Below are 25,670 nucleotides of genomic sequence, written 5' to 3'. Positions count from 1 at the left end.
GACTTCAGTCTCTGGTCTGTGGGAGCCACGCGGACGGTGCTCCCCGTTTTTTATGGGACTGGGTAGCTGTTCTTGGAAAACATGATACTTGCATGATAAGTTGTAACTTGCCACTGTTGGGTGGTAGAATGAAAGACAGGGCTATGTTCTGCGTTTCTGTGGTGTTAAAAAAAAGCGTCCGTTTATCTGTTCCCAGTGACAGGTAATCATCGGTTAACCCCCATGTCGCCCGCAAGCACTGCACTTCTCTCCATAGTTACACAGTTCGCCACTTCACCTGCGGCCTCTTTCATTGACAGGCAATTACAGCTCGTAATAAATACACAGAGATAAAAATATCCTATAAAAGACATGATTGCCTTTAAAATGTGAATTCCACAATATATGTGTAGGACAGGCAACATTAAAGATGCCAACACGCATAAAATATGAACGTACTGCGGCACGCAATCACTTGATTTACTTGGAGATGCTCGGAAAGAAATATAACAAAATGATGGATAAAACACTTAAATGTCTGAAAACATTTTAATATAAAATAGTCGTGCCGGTGCTTCAAGACCTACTTATGCAAAAATTATATGAGCAGATAAAAAGAATGGCCGCCATTTAGTTGCAAATTTACACATTTAATAAATATGGTATTACACTGTTAACTAGTTTATCACTTAACCGATAAAACAATCACATTCGGTAAAATTGCATGTGCAGAACTATTATTTTACAATTTTTGTAATTACAAAATGAGCATTGGAAGCATCTTAAGATACTACAATGTTTACAAAATGTTTGATTTAATGATCTAAGGCATTCATAATTGTGTCTACATTGCCCTGAAGATGCTTCATAACTGTATTGGCACCCAAAAAATTAACACTGCATAACATCCTCATGGAAGACACTACAGATTTGAAAGTACACTAAGCACACCACAGGTGGGTCCGAGGTTTATCTGAGATAGGTGAATTCATATCAGAGGAATACATCTCGCAAGACAATGCGTCGCTTTTATAGACAACACGTAATTTAGGACTGCTTTATTGATTTTGAGGATACATTTGCGTGCTTGAAGTAACACTGGCGTGGCCCTTTTTACTGGAACGTGCAACATTTGAAGGTAAGCAAGTTAGTGCACAGCACTAGGACCCTAGTAAAAAAAATAAAAGCATGGAACCTCGCAGCATGTAAGTGTTTGGTGTACATTTTCACACAATTCTTTCCAAAAATAAATCTACCTTTAACCTAAAGACCGCAGAAACTTTAGCATTATTTACATATATTTACTCTGTAGTACGCTATAGCTTACCTCATTCACAACATTTTACCCAGAAGCAAGTCGGGCGATATTGGGTGCTATATTACAGGTTAATCTCATGCATATGTAAGTGCGCCAAACACATATGACAGGCAAGCACCATTTACCGACCTGCCAACTTCTGAAAACTTTTCAAAGTGTGTGGGACTTTTATGTCTCAGGCTGTGTTTGGCACTTCTACTCCCCCTACTCCCCTCCCAGACCCCCCAAAAAAGCAATCTTCTGAGGCTGATGGCGATGTCCTGGGGATGTTTCCCACCCTGGAAAGGACATTGGCTGAGAGAGCACCTGAACAAGAGCTAGAAACACACCCCGCGCAGAGGCCTGCAGCTCACCCAGTGTTCCACCGTGTGATAGCAGCTCTTCACTGGGTGACTGTTTGAAGGAAGCAGATATCGTGTGACACACGGTGGCACCGTATGAGTTGGAAAGTCTAAATATACCCCAAAAATAACCGTCTCTATCAAGTACTAACACTGCAAATTAGCGCAGGACCTGGAGAAAGCACAAAAGAGAACCCGGGAAGCAGAGTACCAAACGCCCCTTGTTTCTGTGGAGGGGACACCGGACAGCTTGAAGGGAGCTCTTGAGGGACTAGGATGCACGTCACTCTTCTACAAATGTGACAGCCCCGAAGCACAGTTTTTATCTGCATGGGGCAGTCTGTGCCTCCCACTGAAGACAGCTAGGGACATCCATAAATAAGCTCTTTGGGCTGCCATATGTGCCCTACACCCTAGGTAACATACTGTTCACGTTCCCCTTGCAGAGCCGTTTCGCCCATGCTTCCTTAATATGGCGGGAGTATGTTTACCATGTTTGCATAATTTTACAAAGGAGGGACTTCACAATTACTTCTGTGCAGATAGTTATGGTATGACAGTGCAATATGTGTTACAGGTGAAGCATCACAGAGGCCCTTTTGTAATACAAAACTACACTGGAGCATAAGAAGAGGCCCAAATGAGAATTGTGGTTTGTATAATCCTCCCCTGGGGCTAGATTACATACAACGTGCAGTGCTGGTGCATTATGCACTCGAATTTTCCAGATTACACAGATTGCACTGGTACCAGCATAAAACCACACCACCTTCGTGATATCTCGTGTTGAGCCAGCAGCATAACCGAAAGCGTACAGGAGCGGCCCACGCAGGTAAGAGTGGTAGGGCGGTGGGCAGAGTTGGGGGGGATTCGACAGACGACCATGAGGAAAAATTAAATAAATAAATAATGTTTCCTCGTCGTCGTTTATCGAAATCCCCCATCACCCGGCCCCACCACCCTACCGCTCTTACCTGCACTGGCTGCGGCTGGCGCTTGCGTCTCCCATGCACAACCTAAGCCAGTTCATAGTATTTGCCGGTTTCAGGATCAAAGTAGCAATTTAGGCATGAATCGTACAGAAGCGTCAAGACCTCTTCATCCTCTTCATTGCTGAAATCATCTTGACCTATGAGAAAAAAGTAAAAATAGCAGCTCAGTATTAAAATATATATTATACATATTTTCAGACTACAAGTACCTTTCTTGTCACAGTATTTGTTATATGTCTCTTTGATGGATGTACAGTACACCAGATTTGCAACGATACAAGTGTTGTGTTGGGCAAGGTCTCATCTTTTTGGCTCATCGCAACAGTGACAAACACTGGCAAAGTCAATAGTTCAGGTGTTAGCAAGCGGGTGTGATGGTTATTTCTTTTTTTTTTTGTTGCAAGCACACGCTGCAACAACATAAACAAATAAAAGGGAAAACATGCTTCTGCCTAAGTGTGGCATCCAGGAAGCCATATGCTTGCAATAAAAACATTACATTAAAAAGTAAAATTAGCCATCCCTTCTCATTCTTCTAGAACAGTGTGAGTGTTTTCCCATTGGCAGGTGTACTTGCAACAGGTAAATAAATCCTTTTTAGTTTTGAATTACTGTACCTGAACACTTAGTTTAAACGCACAAGGATGACTAAAACAATAAAAAATAAAAAAAAGATTGAAATGAAAAAGAGATGTCATCAGTGCTGTTATAAATGATGTCATAGAACATGTACTGAGTGATGTAATACGCAAGGTCATAAGCAGTGCATGGCGGAGGGACAAGTTATAGTTAGCTCTGCTAACTGTCACTGGTGAATTTCTGAGTACTAAATCCTACTGAGTTTTTTTTAGTTCAAAAGGTTAAGGCTATCACTGTCATATTCACCTAGCATTAACGTCCCTTTAACCATTGGCTTTTGTTTTTTTCATTGAGTATATATATATATATATATATATAAATTCACTGGAAAAAAAGATATAGATATAAATGTGTGTTTGTCTGTGTATGTATGTGTATATATATATATATATATACATATATATATATATATATATATTACCTACTGGCGGTCGCCAGTAGGTAGTTATAGTTAGGACCCCTTTTCCATAGGAAATCCGCAACATTCTATTTTGAATAACTTTGGCACCGGTCGACGAATCCTCGCGAATTTCTCAAAATAGGTGGGGCGCTACGCTCCGCTCCTACCCTGAAAGTCTCGGGGGATTCGTCAAGCGGGGGCTGAGATAAAAGGGGGTCCCAAAACGCATTTTTCCCATGCATTTTTCCATAGGACCTTTAGACAGGGCTACAGCCCGAACGGCTGAACAGAATTACTAGAAATTTGGCAGAGAGGTAGTCCTCAGGTCAAGGAAGTGCCTTTTGTAGGTTTGGTGTAAATCTGTTCAGTAGATTCTGAGAAAATTGCCTTTAAATTAATATATATATCTGAGCCAGCTTACGGTACGCTTACCGTAAGCTTACCGTACGCATACGGTGGCGTGCGCGAGAGCGATTCTGATTGGCTGTTACATCTAAGTAAACATTCGAATCGGTCGAAACCAGGAAGCGGCGGCCGCCATTTTCTCTCTCGCACTCTGAGGGGGGGGCTGTAAATAAAGGCAAAAAACATATAAAGGGGCTGTTTAGACAGCGCCCATGCACATAGCCATGTTAGTTGAGTCCTCAAAGGCCAAAAACGGTAAATTTTAATTTTTTGAAAATTTCGCCGATTACGCTTACCGTACGCGTACGGTGCGCTTACGCTAAAAATATTAATAAAAAAAAAAAAAACACTCTCTGTGCATGGCATATTATTGTCATCACTTACAAATTAAATTTAACAGATTACCTATCACAAGGAAGCGCATAATATGTCCTCCATGTGCGCACGGTGCGTAACGTGGGAACGCGGTGCGCGTAGCGCACTGCGTGCCCACCTTGCGTGTACGGCACTAACTGCGTAAAGTGGGCGCGCGGTGCGCGAAGCGCACCGTGCGCGCACGGAACGAACTGCGTTAAGTGGGCGTGCACGCCACGAATGGCGTAAAGTAACTTAGCATTTAAAAAACCGTACAAATTCACTGAAAAAAACATAGGTTTCACACACGTTATAGTTAGGAATTAGCATTTAAAAAACCTTGCAAATTCACTGAAAAAACCATAGGTTTCAGACATGTTATAGTTAGCGGAAATTTTACTGATAAAAAACCAATGAAATTCCCCCGTTATAGTTAGTGCAGGCAACTATAACTCACGCGACCGCAATCTTCTGCTGATGACATATGTGTCTTTATGAAAAAAAAATATTTCTAATATATGTATAGCTAAAAATTTATGGAAGAAGACATGGGCAAATAAGTGTCTAAATACAGTATTAGCATCAGCAGAGGATTGCGGTCGCGTGAGTTATAGTTGCCTGCACTAACTATAACGGGGGAATTTCATTGGTTTTTTATCAGTAAAATTTCCGCTAACTATAACATGTCTGAAACCTATGGTTTTTTCAGTGAATTTATATATATATATATATATATATATATATATATATATATATATATATATATATATATATATATATATATATATATATTCACCGGAAAAAGATATATATACACACACAAATAGAGAATTCGACAAAAGGTTGAAAAAAGTTGGCAAAAATGTGGGTGAGCAGAAGGAAAGGAACTGATGTTAGCGCACCCGGGGGAGCCTCTGTAGGCACTGCAACCTTACTCCTAACCCCGACGGTGTAAACACAGAGCCAATCGAGGCCACCTACTGGCGCACAGAGTTACTGCATAAGATTTTCCTGATCCAGTCTGACACCTGGGGAATATTCTACGGTGAGGAAACTGTGGTTAGAAGCCTCAATCAGTTGTGGACAATACAAAACGTATAATTATTTGCGCTTTATGCAAAAAATCGTGATCCTAGTGAAACTCGGTCTTTGAAGATACGTTTGCTTTTTAGCTCTTCTTTTCAGAATTGTTGATCAGCATGACGTCATCCGAGATCCCACACCTTCAATGTGGATACTGTGCATGTGTTCTCTGATCTGCCTTCTCCAATGCTGTATGTCTAAAAGGATTTTATGATAACATTTTCAAAAGTACTGGGGTGCGTCCATGTTGCTGAGCCTTTAATTGGATAAAAGACTGTTTAACAGAAACCACTGCTACCACTCGGTATAGTCAGGGTGCAAGAAGATTTTGTGTCCCCAGACATTCTAAGACTTCCTAGAACCATCTAGGCTACAGTGGGGACAGGGTACAATACTGTACTTTCTAACAGAGGCTGTTTTAGGATTGCTTTTCTTTACTCATGGACATGCAGCTTAAAGGTCCTATTCTTCATATGTTTGCTGGAACTGTGACTCTTTCTAGTGTAAAGAGAATGTTGACATAGAGTAATCACACACTTAACAGACATATTGGGCAATAGTATATTATTTTGTCGATAGACAAGTCGTCTTGGATTTGTGTATGACACAGTATACTGAAAACACTGGATTTTATTTTGATATTGATGGCTACTTGCGAGCGGTCACAGCAAGGGAACAGATTGCTATTACTTCCACTCAGTGTAGGATGCTGACAAGCCGAGCTTTGGAGTCACTGTTAAGGAAAGGAAGATACACTCCCTGCAGCGTCAAGTAGCAAATATGGAAGACTTCGAATGCCTGAAATAACAATGTCTGGACAACTGTTATGGAATCATGAAGTAAAGGAGATGTGTTTAAATGTTTAAATGGTCCCTTGATTACGGTATGAAAGTGTTGGCTTTTGTATTACCTGTTTGTCTTCTTGCTTAACACGTCAATTCTGTTGAACCAGAACACTTTTTTGTGATCAGTGTTTTTCCTATTTTGTATTAATATACGCACAAACAGTATTACAAACATGCATGTGGGATGAGGAATCACCCACACATATCAGTAAAAGTAATAGATTGTTCAACGAGGCAGTTATATGTCCGTGGCACAAATGCACAAAAAATCTGGATATTAGAAGACAATCAGAAAAAAAATCTGACTTACAAAGAAATTTTAGGCCGAGGAAATTAGATTGCTGCTAGAGAACGAAACCATGCCAACAACACCAGATGAAAGTAAACAAGCAGTAGCAAAGTCAATAATCCTTGCTTTTTCAAATACATGACAGACAATTGTGAAAACAAAGCCCGCTATCTTTGTATTCCACTAGATAATCAAGTAGAAAATGTTGTGAGGCCAAAATATTGAGAACCAAAAGATTGTGAAAATATCAGAAATGTGGCTTGTGACACAAATGAAGAGTTAAGCGTTGGGTAAGCATAGACTCAAATAGTAGTATAAGGCAGTCTAGTGCTACACAATGGAGCTTTGTGCAAATACAAAGTAGATATGGCAATTTGATTCAACTTTACAAACACTTTGACAATGCAGTTCAGAGGCTGAGTGAAACTGGTTTGGAAATGGAGATAAAATAAACAGAAATATAAATAAATTCTTGTTGCATGTATATATCCACAGAGACAACCCCCAGCCCAGGGCATGCCTTAATTTAGGGTATGGTGTCCAGGGTTTGAAAGCCAAAACTCCAAAATATTAGGAATATCCTGTCCAAATGACCTACAGAAATGGAACACCCCAGACTGTGGTCGGCATAATAAAAAAAAAATGTAATAATTTAGATGTTTGTGGCCAGAGTCACAAAGGTAACTTACACTTTGAGTATATTTACACTTTTGGGTAAGTTTACTACTTTGCAGCATTCACAAACTACACAGAGCGATCGATCTTGGTCAAGGCAGCCAGGTGGAGCTACACTAGATAGAAGCATCCCTCAGCGCTGTGGCGTCTTTTGCATAAACGGGATGCTCGATCCTTAGCAATTGAATCGCCCATTCTTTTCCCAGAGCACACTGGCGATCCAGTTCGTCCCATGGCAACAGTAGGCAGGTGAAGTCTGAATACCCCGAGACTTCAGGAACAGGGGGCAAGCCCTTGGAGATCACTGTGGAAGAAGGCAGAGTCCAGCTCTCCTTCAACAGAGTCAGAGAGCAGCAGGGCAACAAGCAGAAAAGCATCACCTTCCAGAAAGGCAGTCCAGTTGAGTCCTTTAAGTAGCCCAGCAGCTCCTCTGGCAGAGCTTAGTTACAAGTCCAGTAGTGTGTCTACTTTTAGGGGGTCAGAGACCCAGTACGAATACCCAAAAATGCCTTTGATGTGGAAGTGATTCTATAGCAAAGCCTTTGAAGTGCACAGGCCATTCTGCCAGCCTATCTGAGGAGGGGTTGATCAGTGCTTTGCGTGAGGACAGGACACTACCTATTGAAGTGTAGTTTTAGCTCTTCCCTTCCCTCTTGCCCAGGAAGACCCATCAGTATGCAGATGAATGCAGATGCCATAAAGTATTCTGTGTTTGTGGCTGTCTAGAAGGAATACACAAAGTGTAGCTGTCACCCTACCCCAGACGTGTGTTGGAAACAGGCTGTAAGGCACACAAAAAGCTAACAGCAGAAGAATGCCTACTATCTAAAAGTGGCACTCTTAAACGAGTAATGTCAAATCCACATTTACCAGTAAAGTGGAGTGGAGAGGGGAGAGGAGAGGAGTTGGCCTAACGGCTAGGGCGCTCGACCTCAGACCTGGGGAAATGTGTTCGAGTCTCGTAATGACGCTAAACATCCTGTGATTCTGGGCAAATCTCTTAATCTCCCCGTGCCTAACAAAAATGAATGTGTGTCCTCATGTAACGTAACTGGTGCTATGTAAAGCGCTCTGATACCTGATTGGATTCGGGTCAAGTTCGCACTATATAAAACTTTGCAAAAAATAAAAAGAGGATCTGTTGTTACCAATTCAAAGAAAAAAAAACAAAGCAGCTGCTCCTCTGCAATCAGGAATTACAGCTTATAGGTGTTTTTAAGAAATCCCCAACGCTGGCCTACGAGAGGGGTAGGCCTCACAGTAGTGAAAAACGAAATAGGCTATTTGTCACAACCAGGACATACAAAACATCACAGTACATGTCCTACGCTTTATTTACACAGTACCCTGCCCTTACGGCTACCTAGAGCTTACCTTATGGGTGACCTATGCGCAATAAAAGGGGAGTTTCAAGCTTGATAAGTAGTTTTAAATGTCAATTCGTATTTGCAGTAAACTGGACACACAGGCCCTGCAGTGGCAGGCCTGAGACAGGTTTGAAAGGCTACTTCTGTGTGTGGCAAAATCAGTGCTGTAGGACACTAGAAGCATTTCATTTACAGGCTCTGGGCATATGGTATAGCACTTTACAAGGGGCTTACAAGTAAATCAAATATGCCAAACATGTGTAAACCTATTATACCATGTTTAGAGGAGAGCGCACATGCACTTTATCACTGGTCAGCAGTGGTAAAGTGCCCAGAGTCTTAAAGCCAACAAAAAGGACAGTAAAAGAGGAGGAGGAAGGCAAAAGGTTTGGGGCAACCCTTCAGAGAGGGCCATTTTCCAAAACGTGCACTCCTGAAGAAATGCTAGCACTACACATAACCACCCACTGGTCCTGCAACAGCATCCCAAGAAAAATAATGGAGGTAGGGACTTACTACAAAAATGTAAGTTACTACAAAAGTGAAGTTTGTGGCTAGCACTTTGTAGAACGTTTTGTAGTAATACTTTAGTACTACAAAACTTACTACTAAGTGCAGTTTGTGAATCAGGCCCTAGAATTTTAATGCGCATAACCGTAATGGAAGAAATGTGATGGAGATATTTAAATGCATTCAGGATAAAAATAATTCAGAGGTCCAGATATTTCATGGAAGTTTTATAGAGCACACTTGCTTAGAGATGGTTTCACTTGCTTGGAATAGGCTTCAGGGAAAGGAATACATTCAGCAGACAGATGTGATTGGGTTGTAGCCTGAAACAGCCAATTTCTCTAACTGTGTATGAGATCTAATTAATTCTGTCAACATACTTGCCAATAAAAACAGTAAAAGAACAAAAATCGATTTAGAGCAAAACAAAAGAGAACCGAGATGATGCACTTTGCAGTTGTAAAGATAAAAACTAATCATGCAAATCTCAAACGGTAACAAAAGAAGTAAAGATGAACCCATTTCAAAGCGTGAGATTAATCATGATAAATTGAACAACATGGTTAGAGCATGCTTTGGAAAGAGTGCAGATTCTGCCAGGCATCTAGAGAATACAGGCAGTGTCACATATAGTTTTAGTGACAGTACAACTGTGACATTGGGCAAGTTCGTCCAAATAAAGCGGCAGAATGGCAATGAACGGCCTTCTTTCCTTTCATGAGATACGTCGTGTCTTCCAGGTGGTTTATGATTGAGGCTAACAGGAAGGGGCAGGTATAGCAGTGGAACATTGAGTTCAAACTCATTTTGAGTGGTACTACTTCAGTAGCGACCAGCAAGGCTCACGGGGGGGGGGGGCTGGGGGAGTGGGGGGTGGGGTTGCATGGGGAAGGGGGGTCAATTATATATTTTTTTAAATAATTTTAACCTACTTTTCTGCCGGCCCAGGTCCCATGTCTTCACTGCTCCTGTTCTCCTGCCTCTGGCAGGAACAGGAAGCAGGCAGCCAGGCTCCCTCCCCTAAGCCAATCACAATGCTCCAGTGGAGTGTTGTGATTGGCTGGGATGCCACCAGCCAAGTGTTGTAGGGGATGGCTGCAATGCAGCCTGCATGGAGATGGGCAGAGTGTGCATGACTGGTTTGGGCAGCCCGAGAGGGCCGACCAAACAGTCTTTGTGCACTGAGGAGTGGGCAAACCACTCCTGCCCTGCCCTGCTCAGAGAGCAGGGCAGCTCCACCCACTCGCCCACCCGCAATGCGCTAAGAAACATAAAATGGTAATAACCAAAAGTAATTACCATTTTATGTTTTGTTTCTCGCACTGCGAGAAAGCAGTGGGGCAACGCTCCTCCACCCTAGTGGAGGAACCGCCCTTATATGATTCTGTGGAGTCCTGGGAGAGAGTCTCACGCATGAACTGAGAAACCGAAGAGCTCTACTTCCTCAGATAGTCCGGCACCCCTCCCTTCAATATCCTTTTCGCAACACTCACCAGGGGTAGAGTTTGTGGATGACACTGTTGAAAAGAATGAAAGAGAAGAACCTAGAGCTACATTCACTAGTACTGGGATTCCTACTGACAAACAGGGTCCCTCAGTCTCTACTAGCTGTACCTTCCCAGCCGATCTTTGCCATTGGTCAAACTGGGGTCCTGAACACACCACAACAGTTAGACAACGTGGTTTAAGAGACAGTGGGCAATGAAGCAAGGAACCTAGACCACCATTCCCATCCTCCATTGTGAAGTGTGGCTCAAGGCAGTGAGGGAATACTGGCAGAGGCCTTACATAGCCTTTCGCTTAGGGTTCTTGAGGCTTTGCACAGACAAACAGGGTGACTCAGCGATCCAGCAACTGTTAGCGTGGATGGAGCTGGGGGATAGTCGGCACCAGGGAAAGACCCTCCAGCTGAAGCCATACTGGGGCCGCAGGTAGATCCATAGAGCCCGAGGGCACTCCTGGGAGACCCCAAATTGTCCATAATAGCTGCAGCACAGCCTCCTTAAAGGCTTCTACTTGCTGCGTAGTCAAAAATGGCTTGGACATGTGGGGTTCCTTGGCTCTAGCTGAGGAATGGAGTCAGAGTCAGTTGACTAGTGCAGACTAGGTCAAACTTCAAAATCTCTCGCAGGAGGAAGGACTCCCATCTTGACTTGCTCGGCTTGCAGTAAGGTTTATTCTTTGACTTTGCCTTGGTTTACTTGAGGACTGAATTTGAGACCAGGATTTGGAGCAGGAACGTACCCACAACTTGGAGAATGACAGACCTTTTCTTGTGTGCTTGGCACATCTTCATCTCCAAATTACTGATGGCCTTCAGATGCATTAGGGAGCATTTGTTGCAAGGTTTCGAATCATGCTTGGAGCCGAGACACGAAACACAGATGCCATGCAGGTTTGTAATTGTCATTTGCATCGTGCAGGTGCAACAGGCTTGTAGCCAATAGCCTTTGGGGGAGACATTTCTCTAACACACTGTCACTGAAAAATAAATTTGAGAAGTTGTTGAAAAACTGCCAAACTTTCATGAGTAGAGCTCCTGATTGCTGTGCATAAAAAGTAACTGGTCTCAGTACGTAGGACTGTCTCCTATATTATATGGCTCTTCACAGCCACTCCTGTGGAAGGGATGAAGCTGCTGTGGACGTCTATGGTGCCACCTACTGGCACTGGGGCAACTGCTGGAAAATATTTCCTGATACCATCTGGTGCCTGGGGAAATACAAAAGTTGAAGAACCTGTGGTTGGAAATAGCAATCAGAACAAACGAATTTGGACTAATTCAAAACATCTCTTGTTATTGATAGGGCCTTCCATTGCAGTACAAACTACAATCCATTTCAAAATCAGAGCTAACTACAAAGCAAGGGAAAAACTTGAAGAATGAAGCATTCCACACTCTACTAAGTATAACCATATACTGCAAAACCAAATAACAGTCTTTGCAAATGGACATAAGCGCCACTACCTTTGTCTAAGCATGTAAATATCCCACCTAGGTTCCAGAGCGTTAACAGTACAACATGAAAGTGATGTGGCCTTGGGCTGTGTTTCCTAATAAAAATCTCATTGCTAGTATTACCTAATAAACCGATTGTTCAAATTTTGCAAAAGACACAGTTTGCAACGGAAGAAGTAAACAAAACATTAAATACAGCCTTTCTATATGAAACTGGTCACATCTACACCCTAAATAGTCAGCATTCCATGATGACAAGCTGCGAAAGTTATATTTAAATATTGGTTTACACATAATAAACATACGTGCTTCTGCATCACGTTTTCGGTTCACGTTTTTCATAGCCGACAAAGCCCCCGGGACTAGAAGAACTAGAGCCAGGGTCGGACTGGCCTATAGCGCACTCAGGCAGTGTCCGATGAGCTGGTGTGAAAGGTCAGTCTGCTGGCCATTTTTCTGGCTGTTTGTGGGCCTGTTTTATGGTCTGCTGGGCCGGTTTTTACTGTTGATTTCCCTGATATTAAAACAAACATTGCCTGCAGCAAGGTCAAATCCTTGTAGTCTTTCATACTTTGCCAAACACCAATACACCTTGTCTTTACAAGTTGAAAACTGACCCAATTTGCAACAATGGGCCACTTTTTAATCTTTCTAATTCACTAATGAGGCCACTTTTGTTTTGATCCCCTGGCCTATTTTCTGCCCCAGTCCGAGCATGACCAGAGCCAGGGATTAATAGATGATCATTCAAGAGAAGCCATTGTTCCTCTTACTTTCCTCTAGATTAATTTTTACAAACGTGTAATTTTCCCTGTACAGAATGTCCGATTTACTGATTTCACCGAGTGTCAGCTAAAATGGAAACATATTTTCTAACGTCACTGCTCGTTTATATGCTTATTTTCTGGCAGTACGTTACTTAACATACCCTGAGACTTGAGTAAATAGCATTGTAATTAACAGCTTTCAAAAAATGGTAATTACGTTTAGAATTATTTGGTATAAAATATGCATTAGGCCGAGTGCAAGACTAAAAGCAATCACTAGAGTAAAAGGGCGATCTCCCATTGCAATCCATAACAAGTATTGACAGGACCAATAGTGTTGGCTTCTGTGAAAGGAATGGTTTTCTCAAGCTTCAGTAAAAGTGAAAGTGCCCATCACAGAGAACATGCACAGGACACTAGCTGCAGCAAAGGCGTAGAGAGGGGTCAGAGGTAACAAGCATTGGTAATGCATCGGTTTCGCCTATCTAATGAATGAAGAGCTGTTTTCATCAATCATTGTCCATGAGAAGGAAAGAGTTCCCTAACAAATAACACAGGAGTGCAGAGAATGTGGCACAGAGACTAGCGCTGTTGATATGAGAGCTGGGGATCCCGATTCGAGTATTGGTGGCGCCGCTGCAACATCCTGTGATTCTATGCAAATCACGTAATCTCTCCGGGTGATTAATTCTTATATAAATATGCAGCAACTGTAAAAGGCAGACCTTTATGAAAATGTAATTCCACCAATGCGGATGTTAACAGTATTTCTGCGGCGGAAAACTAATAAGAGAAGCAGACGAGGAACAAGCATTGGTAAACGCAGGAAAATATGCTACAGCCAATAGAAATAGAGAAAAGGTAAGTGGCAGGCACTGGAACCAATTAGAAGCCAGGAAAGGGAGGAGGCGGGATGGAAGTTTCTTTTAAGTTCATATGGAAAACAATAGATTTCTCAAGCACAGCACAAGCGATGTGCAGGTGAAACCTAAATAGGAACACACTGAGTGCTTGGTATCGAAACAGATCATATCTTAAAAGTGTTCATGAGCTCGCCACTCCTGTTTATTTTGCGAGTGCATCCTACTAAGAAAAGGTGAAATGGGGGTAGCATCTCTCTGTGTATGCTGTATGTAACTCATACAAGTACAGCAGTTAAAAGCAAGTTGGATTCCACTGTCTGTATAAATAACCGGACAACTGAAGTCTTCACAATTCTGTTAAACGTCAGAGTAACAGGCAATGATTAATTTATAAATACATAAAAATGAATATATGTCTGTGTACCCAATGCTCTTCTGAGAAGCCCACCCCTGCTAAATGCTGGAGTGCCTAATGCGTAGCCTGCTTAGTCTTGATTCCATCTCATGCACCTTCATCCACCACCCTACACGTCCTTTTACTTTGTCTCATTCTTACAAGTTCTTTTTCTTTTTCGCTCGTTGTCACTATTTCCTATCTTTGTCTTCCCCTTCTTTCTATCTTTGTTGCCATTCTCTCTCTCATACCAGGTGAAAGTCTGATCATGAAAGATGAGTCGAGGTTACCAAAGATAAGTCACACAAACCACAGAGGTAGGGACCGGGAGTGGAAAAAAGAGGTCTAGTACTTAAGCTTCCTAGAACATGTATGTACAGCAGTTGAGGGTAGCTGTTCCTAAAGGAGATTCCGGCCTATTGAGCTACGGACAGAGTGAAGGTTGGAGGAGCAAAACAACCCAATAAGGACAGAATTTTTTGTTGGCCTTAGGATGGATGTATATTAAAGGGGAATTTCCTTATTTGGAAATGTTGCCCTCTCACACCCGTGAAGGTGTCATGCTCCATCATTGGGCATTTTTGCTCCTCATGGGGTTGGCGGAGCAATAGTCTTCAGGCCCTGCAAGAGGGCTCCTTGGCGGAGATCTTTTTGTAAAAAATGCAGTGAATGCAGGTGTGTGGAGATAATGAATCAGTGACTTAAAAATACCTTGGTAGTGCCCCAAAAAAATAATTTTCTTCCTGGGACCCCCCCCCCCCCAAAAGTTGGTCCTTCACTCTTTTTTTGCTCCTCCAACCTTTACTCTCTCCGTAGCTCAATGGGCCGAATCGCCTTCAGGAACAGCTACCCTTGAGTGTTGTACATACCAAAGACAAGTGCCTGTGCCCATCGCCTGCAACCATGGCGCGAATTAAGCACTGATCACAATTATGTCCATTACTGCCTGTCCCTAAATAGAGCTCCTGAGCGGCTGCCCTGGTCCGCTGTTGTTACTGTCCCAATACAGTACAACTGTCTCTGTTGCCCTTTTGTATTGAAGGAGCAGGTAAAACAAAATGTTGTATACCTCCTCTAATTTGCATGAAATTAATTATGTAATCATTCTAAAAATTAATTTACATAACATGTTTGCAGTGGAAGTGGTACTAATAAATATTTGCACCTTGATAAACACAGATACACGTGGGACTAAATTGCAAATTGCATGGCAAAATTAAATAATTAACAATGGTACGCAAACTAACCTTGGATTGTGGTGAAATAGTAAAATTGCATGATTTATATAGCTTTGTGATTGTATTGTGGCATAAAGTTATCGTATGGTAAGTATTATCGCTTTAAATGTCGCTGCAGCTAGGAAAATAATAATATATAATGGGATTAGTGTGGGTTTGAACATTAGAACCTTCATTTCTACATACTAATTGCTGCTATGTCTATTTTTGCTTAGTTAATGTTTGGGCCTACTAGGCCGCAGTACTCAAGATGGCGTTCTCTGAAGCAGATGCCACTCTGTGCGCGCGATGATTTCTGCGCATGCCCAGATAGCTTTGGAGATCACAAGGCGACATGAACTCCTGACATTGTGTTCCTTGCCAAGGTCTATGTGTTGGGGATTTGACCGCAAGCCAGAAGATGACAAATGTGAACCAAAGAGGAGACAAAGAATGAACCTGTCAATAAGACCCTTTTGCCTTGAAAAGTTACATCTACTGTTCCATGTATGAGAACTGGAAAGGGAAAGTGACAACTTGTAAACTTTGTGCAAAGTCACTATGCAGAACCAGTTTGCTCTGGGAAAAGTGCAATCAACTATTGATAACCCCGAACTGTCTAATCAGAACATTTGGTCTGCCCCAAAAAGTTGCCAAATTCTGTATGAAGTAAGGTAAAAGAAGGTATAAGACCCCCTCATCCGTCATCGCGGGCGTTCTTGTACTTTCCTTCTTCTTACTTCGCTGTTGGTGGTTGTTCTTCATCTTTCTTCTTTGGGAGACAATTTGCAGTTGCAGTGGGTTGGAGTTAGTGGGTTCGGAAGGAGTTCAAGAGTTTGGAGTTGCGGCTACGTTTGACTTTGGGTTATTTCCTATGTGGGCGGCCTGAAGCTTTTCGTCGACTGTTTATGGGGAAATAATTTACCGCAATTTTTCTAAAAATTCATGCTTTAATGTGAATTCTAAATGTTTAAATTACTCTTTAATAAATCTGAATTAAAATTATGAGTTGTAGTATATAGATGTAAGGATAAAAGAATTGCTAAAAGTTTTAGATAAACAAAATTTGAAATAACAAGAAATGAGTTTGTGGTTCTTAAATTAATCACTGAAGATATCAAATGTTTTCTAGACTTTGATTGTGTTTTAGCTGGTTCTAATTCACCATCAACCAGTCCAACTAGTTGGTACATCGACCAAACAGTGGAGTGCCTTGATGATAAAGCCAGGATTCTGAAGACTGTATATAGAATGTATATATATAATTTAGTAGGGAAATAGTCCTGATAGGTAATAAGGTACCCACGTGGTCCAGCAGCCTTTCTCCTGTGTACAGATTCGAGTGAGATGTGTGGATGAAAGCGTGTTGGTGTTATGGGCCCCACCAATGAATGAATGTATGAACAAACTGTTATGAATTCTATGAAGTGTGAACAGTAAAAATAATCTAGATTCTAGAGTCAGATGTTGAGAGACATTAAGATTGCGAGAAGGAGCGACCTTAATCACATTACTTTATTAAACAACATTAAAACCCATGCAAGATTAAAAACAGCAGACATGTTCCTCACACAAATAATGCAGTGTCAACACGCTTCTTTCTCCTTACGCTTAATGCCAGGCAAATCTATCAGGATCCAAATAATTTGTTCGCTACTTACAGGTAAAACTAGAAAAATTGGTATTTTAAAAGATGCCTGAGCGGAAAACAACTTGATGTCACTTATTGGAAAGAAATAAGGCCACATTTTGTTTGAGCCTTTCCGTTACCCTCCAAATAGAACCAACTTGTCTATAGCAATAACTCCCCAGAGGTGTTTTTAGGTAAAAGGAGTCACCAGATTCAAGTCCAAAAGGCTCATCTAAGTTAGCGGCAAGGATTAATATGCCTGCTGCGAAGAGCGTGTACTATGCAGATCACAGAACAAAATTTTATTATCCAAATTTTGCTAAACAGTATTTGTTTGGCTAGAAATACATTTTTATTAGTAAAGTTAACCCTAACCACAGTGTTATGTTCTGAATCCTGAGTTTTTGCTTGACCAGACCAATCACTCTTAAAAAAGGTCTATACCTTGTAGTCCTCTTTGACTTATGTAACATTTGCTAGTACACTGATTTACACAGGTATGATTCATTGTCTGTGTGTGTGATGAAAAATGCTCCGATATCCTACACTGATATGAGAGGCTCTATCAAACAAATGAAATACATGTGAGAGAGGGACTATGGAGAAATGAGAGGCACTGTTGGAGGAAGTCATGGAAGAGCCCCAGTAAAGATTGCTGTATGCTGGTGCATTGTAAGATCATCATTTACTATGCTTTAAAAACGAATGCAATTGAATTTATAATAAGAAATATGTTGTAGAATGCACCATTTTTGCCATTTTTTCCCAAGGTTTCTTGGGGGGGGGGGTAGAAGCCCCCAAACCCCCTTGTAGTGGTCAGACTCACTCGCTGTGCACTGTGTGGGGGCTGGTCTGACAAAATTTGCCAGGGCTGCTTTGAGTTCCCAGTCCGGCCCTGCCTTGATCACACATCTAAGTCTGTTTGTCCTGTGTATGGGACTCGTGCAGCCTCGGTCAGAGACATGTTCTCGCACAGACCTCGGTTCCTCTGTTTGTTGTTTCCCATAGGGGCCTGGAGCCTCCAGTGTCCACTTCAAGGTGTCTATGAAAGACCCAGCTCATGCCTCCTTCGGTCTCTTTTTACCAAAGACTGTCTCCATGCAGTTTAAGACGGCTGCAATGAACGTGACAGTGTGTTCAGCGTGCTATCAAGTTTGGGACAGGGACTGTTACAAGCCAACCAATCCCGTTTACCTGTTACATCCCAAACATACCCGTCATTTTCTTGGTGCTCCACTTCCAGGAAATGCACTAATTTCATTATGACTCAATCTAACTCCTACATGACCAGATACAGAGAAATGCACTTTTGTTGTGACTGCCTACAACTGCTTAACTTTGACATGGAGAAAGGTACGACCAGACACCTCACCTCCATTTGGTGTGAATTTCTACTGGATGTTCAACGATTTATGTGTAGCTCAGTAAGTGACATTCAGAGAAAATACAATTGCTAAGTTTCGCTAAATAAATCAGAAGTGTTGTGGCAGAGGTGAGTTCTCATTTTTGGTGGTCTATTTCTAGAAAACATCGAACAAGTTTGCCTGAGTGCTCTGTTAATGTTTGTTATTTGCAGTGCACTAATTTGAACCGGGCGTTACTGTGACGGAATGGTTGTAATCTGCTACGTGGTGGCCGTAATACATATCAGTTTCACAACACACAAGTGTGTCAGACACAGCAAATCCTCAAGATATTTTTAACTCTCTTTCTCCTGTCTGGATCTCTGTATTATCCCGGCAAACACTATATAAGATTTCCCATCCTTTTGGTTGTGTCTGTCCAGGTGGTATCACCCTACCAGGGTGTCGCTAGGCGCCGATGATGAAGCATGTCACAATTCAGTGAGTGAGGCATCTACTCCAATATTTTTGGATACATTGGTAGGATCAGGGAGTGGTGTCCTCACTTTCTCCTTTAGTCTAGTGGCCCTTTTGTGAGTAGATGTTTGATTCTCCCACGCATGTTTTAATCGGATGTTACGTCAGAGTGTGGATAGCTCCATATCTGCAGAATGTAATGCACAAATTGTGTTTTATCAATACAAGCCTGATACTTGTGTACAATTTCTTTAAACATAAATTTTTTGTTATGCATTTTTTCCTCATGTGTTTTGTTTGTAAGTCATATAGTAATAAAGTCTTAGAAACATGGAAAAGCCTGTTCTGTTTTGGATGCGATCTCACTTCACTGCAGTTCTGAAATGTAAACCATTTCCCATGTATTTACTCAGAGAGGTTTCTCTGTTCATGGAAGCAGCTGCCTTGAAACTGTGTAAGTATTGGAGTATTTATGGCAATTAAGGACCAGTTTAAAACTGCATGCACAGCTGCAATTCCTCTTTCATTGCTGCATCAAGATCATGTTGTGCTATGGTGGCATCATTCCTGCAATTCCATATCCCTGCATGTAGGGGCAGCATCAGACGTCAGTTTGTGAAGCAAAGCTCCTGACCACATCATGCACAGGTCATTCTCCTCAAGCTCCAGGTTATGGCTCTGTGAGAAGCTGGCCTGGTATATGATGTCCTCTAATGTAAGTGGGCACCATGCACCAGTCCAGACAACCCTTATGGTGATTTACAGGTCTTAGACAACTTTAGAAAGCTCTCTAAGTGGTAGCTGTGGAGAGCAGCATTCAGGCTTAGTCCAGAAGAAGTGTAAAGCAGCTTGTTTCACCAGAATGCAATCCTATGGTATAGATTAAGTGAACAAGAACCACACCAAGTATTTATAAAAAGATGTATGTATTATATAATACTCTCTATTATGTTCCAATATCTCCAACATGGAGATAAACACAATGCACACAATACTTTAGCAAAGAAACACAGTAAATAGCACAAAATACATGGTGGCCCCAAGGGGGGACCATACCATATACTAAGAAAGTGGTATAAGAACCACGACTTGAGTCAAGACAGTGTTGAGAGGACGTAGAATTGCTGGGACACCAACGAGTCACTCAAGTAGCTAAGGACCCCATGACCGCGTACTCCATACAACTCTATGTGCAAGTGGCGGCTGGACTTTTAAAGATTAGGGACCCTTCCCAGTGGACCCTGAAGAAACCCCTTGGAAGACAGAAGGTTGGAGAGCCATCCCCTGTGGCAACTCTAGTAACCACGTTAGCTACACCAGGGAAGCCGGGTGCATATGTGTGAAGTGGTGTCCGAAACAGCCGTCAAACCCAATGGAGGACTTCAGGAAAGTGTCCGTGGGAATCCAAACGTGAATTCTTGAAGAGGAGTACCTGAAAGCAGAGGGGACCGAGTCTATGCCACTTTGGAGGGACCAGGAGACTTGGAAAACGAATGCCCTCTGATGTTGGTGCTTCAGGGAGGATGACGATGACCTTGACTCTGCAGCTGTGAGGACCAGACACGCTGAGGAAGACCAGGACCCGGGTACAAGGTGTCCCACGAAGGATGTTGAGTGCTGAGGGGTCAGTGTCTAGCGGGAGCACCAACAAGCTTTGGCAAAGGCAAGCCATGCAGGAATCTAAGAAGGAGCAACGTCGGGACCAGCAAGGTCCAGGGGAATCACCAAAGGCAGGGGAGTCAGCGCAGGCCTTGAGCAACCAGGGGAGCCCAAAAGTAACAAGTGCGACCCTCCAGTGGACCCACAGGCCAGAGGCAATGGAGTCGTGAGAGAACCTCAAGCAGCTCAGCAAAAGATGCAGGCCACGATGCACACGATGCGATGTGGCTGAAGATTCTGGTCACTGGAGGTGCTCAAGGTTGGAGCTACTTGGAGCTCGAAGATCTTCTTGCAAGGAAGCCAACAAGCCTTTGCAACTGCAAGTTGGACGTGGTGCACAGGGGTTCGGTTATTGCAACCCCCATGAGGGATACTGGCCTCAAACTTGGTAAGAGCGCAGGGCAGGCCTCAGGAGCTGTGAAATACCACCACCTGTGTTACAGAGCCCCCGGAGTCCAGAGGAGCTCAGGATCTGCAGACCGGTCAACTTAGTTGCGACTCTATCCCTGCAAGGGAGATTACTTCAGGTGTCGTTGATGCTTCACAGGCCTTGGAAGGTTCCTGTATGATGCACAGGCACAGACGATGCAGCAGACTGGAAGGGAGATGAAATCAGGCCCAAACGAAGTCCAGAGTGCCCAGATGGTTGAAGTGCAGTGGTGTCTGAACTGAATCTTATCCCACGAAGAATCTAGGGACCAACACCCAAGTAAGCCCTTAAGTACCCTAGGGAAAGGGTTGGGAAGATTCAGGGGACCCTATCAGTGGAGGGTCTGGACAGGGGGGAGGTTACTTCCATGTCTTTTGTCCAATTTTGCGCCAGAGCAGGAACCAACGGCTCTCAGAACTGGTTTGAACCGGACTATTACATGGGGACCCCAAGCATGCCCCTCATGCAGACTTTCTTGCGTTGGCAAGCGCACCCATCCGGTCCCAATACACTAAATCCTGTCTGGGAGGTGGTCACACCTCCCTGTGACAGGATGCCTATTGTTCCACCTTCCTCTGCTCGAGCTTGGCTGAGCAGTAGGAGGGCAGAAATGTGTCTGTGGTTGGCAGCAACCATTTTGCTCTGTCCGGGTCTGAAAGACTGGTACCGGGAACACTGAGAGCCTAACGGAGGGCACGTGTACGGTATGGGGGTATGATTCCAACATGTTTGATACCAAACATGATAGGATTAATTGCAGCCGGTTTCGAGATGGCCATCGCGTAATTACGTGGCGCCCCTCTATATAGTATATGGCTGCTTCACTGACAACCCAGGAGAATGGACTGCGTAGGCTGCAGGGGTGTCCTCCTCATGCAGGGGCACCCTCTCACTAAGAACCAAGCACCCTGCCTTCAGGATTGCAAAGGCCTGCTATAGGGATGACTTATAGGTTTTAAGTGCAGTGACCCTTAGATACAGTAAACCTATATCTTAAGTAAGTGGTGCAAGCACCAACTTACAATGGCTGCAATGGCAGGCCTGTAGCTCCATTTTGCATGGTCTCCCATGGGTGGCATAATACATGCTTCAGCACATGGGAGACCTTTGGGAGACTTTTGGGGTACCTCTGCCCTGGGGACCTTAGTACCATATACTAGGGACTGATAAGGGTACCACAGTATCCAATCCAGAGTTTACCAAAGTACTCAGCACAACAATTTAGGGAGAAAGCAGATAGACTGGGGTCCGGATTAGCAGGATCCCAATCAGACTATTAATAATACAGCTTAGCACCAGGCAAAAGTGGGGGTAACCATAGACATAGATCCTACTTTCCTACAGTTCTTCCTGCGGCAACAGCTGTTTTCTGCTCTTCCAATGTCCCACTGGTCACAGTAATGAAGATCCCACTGCTATTTCAGCACCATTCTACGAGACAAGGTGAGCATCAATGCACGATACCCATTTGGTACCGTCCGCCATTCCTAAAAAAGGCAGCTACTTTTCAACTTATCTGCCCACTCTTGTGTCAACACCACCCCTTCAACTCTGTCACTTTCAGACCCCTTCTTGTCAAACCTGGGATGTCTTTAACCCATGTTCCCTCTCAGGTCCCATCACTTGCTTTCTATATTTGCTCCTCTTTCACCCATAGTGTGACTACTTGGATGCTGCAGTTCTTGCCAGTGGCTCACTCTGTCATCACCAGTTGTTCCCCAATGTTCTCTTATTGGTCCATGAATTACCACTCCCTATCACTGGACCAGTTAGCGACACTGTTCCTGTCTTGCCACAACATAATATCTGAGCAATTGCTGTTTTTATCTGTTTTCCCTCCCACTCACCTAAACCTTACCTCTGGTTGGTGATCTCTGCACACTTCTATTACCTTACACACTACAACTGCAAATATACACATACCACTACTGACAGGCACATAAACTCATGGCACAGACACATGCACTGGAATTACCCTCCTGCCCCATCCACACCCAACATCCACACTACATAAAAAGCAAATCGATCATCTTTCTGAAACAATTACCAATAATTTTAATCAACCGTATATTTCAATAATAACTTAAAAATATTTAATTAAGTTTTATTAAACTATGCTGGAGACAAGATGGCGGCCGCTCGTTTGGCTGAGTAAGTTGGATCTCGACAATCTCCTGGACCAACTCCCCCTCCCCCCCCCGGCCTCACGCTGCGGTCTTTGGTGATGTAGACCTATTTTGATGTAGGGGAATTGCAGTATGCTTTGGAGGTATTGGTCTTGGCGTTTGAAAATCCCACAGCCTTCAAGATTTTTCTGTACTGGCTCTGTGCGTTGGCGGCATTCAACCTGGCTTGCCGGCTCGATGCCGCCGAAGAATACAACCAAGAGCGCTAAGGCCCAGGGGCCTCCCGCTGGTACAGTTCCTGGTGCCGGGAGTCCTGTGAAGAGCGGTAGCGGAAGAGGTGATGGTGGACAACGGCAAGTGGAGAACTCCTCTCCGTCCCCCGCAGGGAAAGGCAGCACTACTACCCGTGGCTGTCTGACAGTTCCAGCATTGTTTAAAATCCAAACCGGCAAAGCAAAGAGCGCAGTGACAGTTTCGGAGGCTATTGGTGGACAATGTGGCGGTTGAATCCGGGAACAATGTTGCAACAGAGGCATCGCCGCCGGTAATACAAGGTATTGACTCGGACTCTGATTCTGTCTCTGTTCCCGCTGCTGTGGCTGTGGTTGCTTCTAGTATGGAGAGCAGAGGGGCTCAGGGTTTGAGTGAAGCGGCACATGATATCGCAGTAAATACTGATGCAATTTTCTCTACTGCAATGGTGGATGTGGGACTTGATTACCCTAGAGATAAAATATCCGAAAAGGGGGTTAAGAAACTTGCAGTGGATGTTACCCTAACTAGCGACCCTTTAAGGACAGGCCAAGAACAAGAGACTATGAGTAGTAATTGCGGGAGTAACTCTCTGGTTAGGGAGGGAGAAGGAACTCTTGGCATGCAAAATGTGGATCATTCGGCTTCAGGTGGAGCCAAGGAAGGGGACTCGGGGGATAAGTTCTAATCCATGTCAGACCCCTCCAATTCCTCTGGGGATTTGAGCCATGGGAGAGAATGGGCAGAGGACAGGAGTGACACAAGCAGTTTGTAACAGGATGGTGAGGAGACGGATGATGAGGTCTCTTTAAATAATGGGACTGTTCGGAAACAAAAGGAACTGCCTGAATCTTTTGCAAACTCACTTTTGGGCCCAGTTGGCTCACTGGTCTGGGACTACTTGTTTTCTCCCAAATTGGGTGAGGAAGAAAGTCACGGTGAGACATCTAAAGAGGTAGCTAGGTTAAGCATGGTTCCGCAAGGTGAAATTACCCTCTCTACCATTTATCAGAGTATAACGGCGCATCGAGAGGAGACCAGGGCAGAAGGCCTATGGACTCAGGGGGCGGTTAGAAAACTACAGAATGTTATGTGTAGAGTTGCTAAGACCTGTTCTGAGTTCACAACTAGATTCGGGGAAGCCGAAGCTCGAATATCAGTTCTGGAAGATGAGCTAGCTCATCAGAAGGTTGTGACTGAGTCTTTGAAGGCTCAGAAGGATGATACAGCCTGGAAGCTGGTCGAGTTGGAAAATCGCTCCAGAATAAATAATCTGCGTATCTTGGGAGTGCCTGAAGGGGTGGAGAGTAACAACGTTAGACAATTCGTAATAGAACTCTTCTTGGAAGCTTTTCCCGAGCTGCAGCAGTGGGACTGGAAAGTTGAACTACTAAGAGCCCATAGATTTCCATTTAACCAACGGAAAAAAGCTGGGGGATCAGTTGAAAACCGACAACAATCTTGATCTGTCTCAATAATTTTTTATTACGAGAAGCAATTTATGATTTGGCAAGACCAAACAGGAAGAGAGTGGGAAAAAGGTGCACATTTTTTTTTCAACCTGATTTTTGTCAGGCCACAGTCGAGAGAAGGTGGCATCTTCGGCAACTAATTCCTTTATTTCAGGGGAAGGGGGCACAGATTTTTTTATTAAATCCAGCCAAACTGAAAATTATATATAAGGGTCAGACTACATTTTTTGTCTCAGAAATTTTTGTGAAAGAGTTCTTAAATTCACTTTAAGGCAGACATTGGGACTAAATCGAACAAACTGAATTAATGTATATTCTGGAAAAAAATAATGTGCCTTAGTGTTAGAAATGTTTGGATTTAAGGTGTTGCTTCAGCTGTGCTCCTTTGTTTTTTCTTCCTTTTTTTCGCACCCCTTCTCTTTTTGGGGTGGGGGGAGCCAGGGGGTAAGCGACTATCCGCTTCCCATCACAGAGGACCATTTGGGAGGAGGGTGGGAAGGGTGGAATGGGGTTGTTGGGGGGGTTTGGGTTGGGGAGGAGTGGGGGTAGGAGGAGGCACTGTTGGTTTGTGTGGTTTTTAGCTATTAGCTATGGTTATGGTACTTGTTTCTATGAGAAAATTATAATTGCTTGTAGCTATGAAATTTAGTTCTGGGTTTGGGATGGTCAGATTTGAGTTGGAATATTTTAGACATGGTGATGACTGGTAGAATACACATATGATCATGGAACATATGTGGCCTGAACGATAGGAAAAAGAGAGGTGTGACTGCTAAAATCTTACAGGTCATGCAAATTGATCAGTTATGCTTACAAGAGACCCATATATCCTAGAATAACCATGGGTGGCTGCGGGATTTGGGTTTGGAAGTGTTGGCTTGTAC

The 25,670-nt window shown here is 43.3% G+C and overlaps 1 protein-coding gene across 5 annotated transcripts in view; it reads right to left on the bottom strand.

Annotated features, from left to right (window-relative positions):
• Nucleotides 1–514: 514 nt before the first annotated feature.
• The window catches only part of CFAP20DC (CFAP20 domain containing), a 1,691,586-nt gene continuing 1,666,430 nt past the window's right edge, over nucleotides 515–25,670 (bottom strand). For 4 of the 5 annotated variants that reach the window (XM_085624732.1, XM_085624734.1, XM_085624733.1 and 1 more), the window contains one exon: nucleotides 515–2,767. In XM_085624732.1, coding sequence (XP_085480858.1) covers nucleotides 2,655–2,767 — 113 coding nt within the window. In that variant the 3' untranslated portion in view covers nucleotides 515–2,654. The remainder of the gene's footprint in view (nucleotides 2,768–25,670) is intronic. The other variant, XM_085624735.1, reaches the window with a different exon arrangement.

Source organism: Triturus cristatus, chromosome 9 (assembly GCF_964204655.1).
Source record: "Triturus cristatus chromosome 9, aTriCri1.1, whole genome shotgun sequence".
Taxonomy (NCBI): domain Eukaryota; kingdom Metazoa; phylum Chordata; class Amphibia; order Caudata; family Salamandridae; genus Triturus; species Triturus cristatus.
The sequence above is the reverse complement of the archived record's forward strand: the minus strand, read 5'-3'. Positions and strand labels throughout refer to the sequence as shown.